A 5,257-nucleotide genomic window follows, 5' to 3' on the forward strand; every position below is an offset into this window, starting at 1 on the left:
GTGTTCTATTCTGTTGACAACATATTAGAAACATTATGTGCATTCCTGCGCACTGCGTCTCATTGGCTACAATACCCGTCCGTCATTCCGCTAACGACTCGACTCCGCCCCTGTAGCTCGGATCTGAGGAATGATTGGTTACTCTGTAAAGCAAGATGTCCAATGAGCGTTAAGGAGGGCGGACCCTTTCCGGTGGAACAGGCTCTCGCGCCTACAGTGGTGGAATCGAACGTCCCCGAGCGCACACGGCGTAGAGGAGAGTACAGCGCACGAGTCTGTGGAAGGGAGATAACGGTTTCTTTTTTTTGTCCCCCCTCTCCACTCAAACAACAAGAACAAACCAAACCTGATTTTAGGGGGGTCTCACAGAGTCTTCTGATTATCAGGAGGAGGGAAACGAGGAGCCGCAAGTTTTTTTTTCTTTTTCCGTTTTTTTTCTCTTTTCCTTAAAAGAGGATTCTGTGCTTCGCGGTGGTTTGTTCTCCGCTCTCGCCGCAAAGATGATGGTCGGAGAGGTCGAAGTGAAGGAGCGACCGAGGCCGAGTCCCGACTATTTAATGCAATTATTGAACGAGAAGAAGCTCATGACCAGTTTGCCAAATCTCTGCGGCATCTTCACACACCTAGAGAGGCTTCTGGATGAAGGTAAGTGGCCTTCTGGAGAGACACCCTCCTCGTTGGAGAGGTGGGGGAGTGGGTTAAAGCATGACCACGGTGCAGTCCGGTGTCGGCACGGCTTCGCTGGGCATCCCTGCCGCAAATCGTTAGCGAAACCCGGGGATACACTAGCAGAGGGCACCCCGATATTCCAGGCGGCGGCAGGCGTAGTAGTACCAACTTCCAGTGAGAATTGCCCCACAATACAACCCAAGAAACGCACTAGTATCCTACCGGAGCGAGTTTGTTTCTCCCTGAGCTCCGAGTCCACCGGAGTTTTCTGCTGCTCTCTTGACTTTGTGACGACGAGATGAAAACTTTCTCTTACTTGCCTAAGAAATAAAAATCGCATATCACTGTCATGTTGTCAGACGTGTTAACAGGCAAGTTTATAAAAATAAATAAAGATATAAAAATATCTTTATTTATTTCAGGTTATACAAATGTTGTTCTCAGTTAAAAAAAAAAAGAACAATCTCTGGGGCCCTGGTTCCACATGTTCCACACAGCAGTTTAGCCGCTCGGGTTAGCAACATTTTCAGCTAGCCTGTCTGGGTGTCTGCTGAACTCTTCAAGAACCAGGCAGTGGCGTTAACTTGGCCACGTATGTAATAAACAGACTGCAATTGCTGTGCTTAACACTGCTATAAACACACGTTGGGGGGTGTTTGGGTTTGCTCGTGTTCCTCTCTTTTTGCCTTACTCCGAGGGTCGTGTTAGTTGTTGCCCAGCGGCCGAGTCTAACAGCACGGCGGAATGTCTCTGCTTGTTGCCCAAACAATGGCCACTGAGTTGCTGCGAGGAGGGGGGGGCGGTACTCGGAAGATTATTTCAGCCGTCTAACTTTTTCATTAAACGCGGCACCGCTGTCTTTCTCCCTCTTCTTTTGGCTACTACAACATTTGCCTTAAAACCTAGAAGGGGGGCTTGTCTGTATTTCCTTCCCCTGCTGCAGCTGCCGTCGTGTTTTCTTTTTTCCCCTCTTTTTTTTTTTTTTTTTAACCAGTCAAGCTTGCCCTACCAAAACTGCGTCGCCCTTTTTTTGTCAGCGGCGCCGTCCAGGCTGGATTTGGCAGCCAGAATTTGTTTCCTGCGCCCTGTCACTGATTTTGGCACCCCCTGTGGCTTTGATAACCCAGGATTGTTTGCCGTTTATGTTGATAGTATCATTATCATAAGCTGGTCTAAGCGGAAGGTTGGACCTGTGGTTTATGTAACTGAGCTGGGGACACTAGAGAGCGCCACAGCCCCCTGGCAGACTGTCCCCATGCATTTTGTGTGTAGCTTTGGATCGGACATCACGATGAATTTAAAAATAAGACTACCCCGTAAGCTACAGCATGAACGGGCTATTTCTTAAGAGGAAAGAGGACCTGAAAGTAGCGCATGCCTATGAGTTTCGGTAACATGTCTGGATGAGTAGGCTCTGTAGTATGTAGTTGCTAAACCGGTCTGCAAAGATTTTCTGGCCGTCTTGATGGGCGATAAACAAGACAAATGCGGAGCTGTTTACTTATTGCCACTATGAAACTAAAGCTTGCATAACGCTAAACGGATGTACATTGACTTTAAGTTTAAGCCTGGGTGCTGCTTTGGTGCAGTAAATAGTGAAGTCTTCTCATTTGCCTATAGGACATTTTTATAGTGCTTTTTTATTAGTAGAAAATTGCACTTCTTCATCTTTTTTATTTAGTTTGAGGCTTTCTAAAGTCTCTTATGCATGATGTTTTCAGAAAATCTGCAGCTCTGCAATGCACACGTATTTTTTTGTTTTTAATGATTTCGGCCTCCAATTTGATCGTCTCCACACCCCATAAATACTTCACAAAACTGATGAAATATCTTGCACTTTTATTGTAGTCATGTGGGACTGCTGGGTGTGTTGGTGTTTTCATTTGAGGGAGAGTTAGGAAGCAGATGTATTCTCCTATTTTTTTTTCCTCTCATCCACACTGTTAACAGCTCAGCCCTGCTGCTTTTGGTAAACTTTTGAGTTAACCCCTCAAAAAGAAAGAACTCCATGCAAATAATGCATTTCTGTCTATTGACTTTTTATACATGGGGCCAACTAAAATGTATCTGTTTGCATCTCAGGAATACTAAAAAGGCTGAGCTGATAAAGGTTCCCAGTTGTGTTCATTAAACGGACTCTTAAGTTAAGGAGGAGTTGGATAAAAATTGCATTTGCTTTCTGCAAGCGACTCGGTGCTCTGGTCTGATGCTTCATTGCAGCGCCCGTTGTTAAAAAACTTGCAAAACCATCCAGTCCTCTGGTGTTTAAGAAATCACTTGTAACTTCCCAGTCTCGCTCCTCTAAAACGGCACATCTGATGTTTTTGAGGGTTTCCACGGCACCAGCCCAAACTTTACCCTGCTGCTAAAAGTTGCATGTGTGTATCAGATGATGGTAGTGAAGGCCTGTCTGACTGACTGTCTGGTTTCTTCTGTTGTTTGGTTTCATCTCCCTGTGGAGGGGGCCAAAACTCTGATGTGGTATTTGGAGCAGACCTCCTCTCGGTCCCCTCGTCCCCTTGTATATATTGTAAGCAGGCCCCACCACATCTAGTAGAATCAGGCTTGTTTATGGTGCGTTTCATGTGATGTTGGATGTCTGCTCCTCCCGAAGTTCAGAAAAGTAGTGTAGAGTTGTGATTTAAAAAAAAAAAGAAAAAAAGTTTTTAATGGCGGTTGGTAGTTGACATTTGAGTAGTAAAGATAGCATCTCTCTTTCCTTTCTAGTCAGACTGGATAGACTGAGGTCTGACTTGTATTTGACCTAACAAGTTACGCTGTTTTCCCCACGGAGTATGCTACGTGCCTTCGATATCTCAGCCATTTCTTGCACATTGAAGGTGTCCCATGAAGGCAAGTATACTGTGCCAAACAACAAAAAGTTAATGACTGTGCTAATTTGTTGATAAAGCTTTACATTAGTGTTGGACGTTTTTTGTGTATTGTTTAAAACTAATTCTCAGAGGATGGGCTTTGCTTTCTGAGTCTGTTTTGTGGGCTTAAATGTGACTGAACGGCTTAAACGCCTTCCTTTGTCAGATTTAATGAGAGCAAAAATATAACCAGTTGCAGTTGAATATTTTAAACTCTCCCAATTCCTCCCATCTCTCAGTGCACCCTTCCGACAGCTGCTCATCTCCCCCAACCCACCCCACCCTCCCGCCCAGCATTTTGTGCATGTCTACACAGCTGTTTCCATGTGCGCAAGAAAGCCGACACCACCCTCCTGTGCGACCACCACTCCCGCCCTGTTTTAGCAAGCCTGCGTGCACGGACGACCCCGTTACTTTCCCAGCGTGCATGTTGTCCCTCAAGGTCACTTTGGCCGATTGACGTGCCCCCCTTTTTGAAATCCCCTTCCGTTGCAGTTGTTCATCTCCCTGAGGTGACACCTGCTGTGGAGTTTTTTTATTTCTCTTTACGATCTGCCTGCCAACAAGCTGCTTCAAATTGCTATATTTTCTCTTGGTAGAAGGAGACAGACTGTATAACATCTAGAAATGCAGTCCTAGTAGTGAAGTACGGGAAATGTTGAAGGCAAGATTTTTATTAGTTGTTGCCATGAAGTTTTGATGAGTGTCTGTGGGTGGGCAAAATAGTCAGATTTCTCAGCAATATATTTATTCTGAGCTCCTGTTATGATGAAATGAAGATGAAGAAATGTAGTCGGATTACTCCACAGATATAAAAATTGGTCAGTTTTGCAAAGACATGTAAAGTTTTTGAAAACTAACAGCAGCTGCACAGCAGAGCTGCTCAGGACTTTAGACAAAAGCATGTTGTAAAATGGGAGCAATGCGATTCACATGTTAGCTTCTGTTTCAATTCCAAAACCACAGTTTAAAAATGGCTAACATTAGTGGTCTTACTTTCATTTTGTGTAACAAGACCGGGCACCAGCAAAGAGAAATTACACAAGCATTAGCTTGGTGGGAATAACATTGTACTCCCTCTTGCTATTTTGTTATTGTTGCCCAGCTGCTCTTAGTGTTTTTCTTTATAATTGCAATATGTAAACATTAGCAGTTGCTAGTGGTGCTGTTTTCTTTGTTTGTTTTGTGCAGGCCTTCAGTTTTATTTTAATAAGCTGTTTTTGAGTCACGATTTGTCTTGAGTGGCGAGTAAACTAATACATTGACGTAGTAAATCATCCATTAGCCTCCAAAATGGAAAATCAGCATTTTGGGCCACAATACCCAGCCTTAGCAATGTGCCTATTTTTGTGGATTGTTGCTATAATAGATTAAATGTGCAATTGTGCGGTGAAGCCACGTGGTGCAATGTGCCACTTGTTCCTAGCTACATCATTTCCCTTTGCATACAGTTTTAGTGTCTGCTTGTTTATTTCTGTGTGTCACGTTTTAACAGGACATTCCTGTGAGAGCTGTCAGCATTCTGGAGGACAAACAGTCTGCTGTCCACTGTGGTGCGTTTGTGGGGAATTGGTCTTCAGGGAACAGCTGTTTTAGTGAACAGATTGTGATAAATGGGTGACTGCTGGAAGTCTGAATTCTGTTCTCTACCTGACGTCCCACATTTCTGTCAGTCTTTCGTGTATAGCAGTCCCCCCTCTCCTCCCCCTGTATTC

General features: G+C 44.4%; 1 protein-coding gene across 4 annotated transcripts in view; it reads left to right on the forward strand.

The window, feature by feature from the left end:
• Nucleotides 1-229: 229 nt before the first annotated feature.
• The window catches only part of qkia (QKI, KH domain containing, RNA binding a), a 78,993-nt gene continuing 73,965 nt past the window's right edge, over nucleotides 230-5,257 (forward strand). For all 4 annotated transcript variants that reach the window (XM_005723823.2, XM_013908427.1, XM_013908429.1 and 1 more), the window contains exon 1: nucleotides 230-645. In XM_005723823.2, the coding sequence (XP_005723880.1) occupies nucleotides 501-645 (145 nt within the window). In that variant the 5' untranslated portion in view covers nucleotides 230-500. The remainder of the gene's footprint in view (nucleotides 646-5,257) is intronic.

The sequence above is a fragment of the Pundamilia nyererei genome, unplaced genomic scaffold (assembly GCF_000239375.1).
Source record: "Pundamilia nyererei isolate P.nyererei 1_Seehausen unplaced genomic scaffold, PunNye1.0 scaffold00010, whole genome shotgun sequence".
NCBI classification, from domain to species: domain Eukaryota; kingdom Metazoa; phylum Chordata; class Actinopteri; order Cichliformes; family Cichlidae; genus Pundamilia; species Pundamilia nyererei.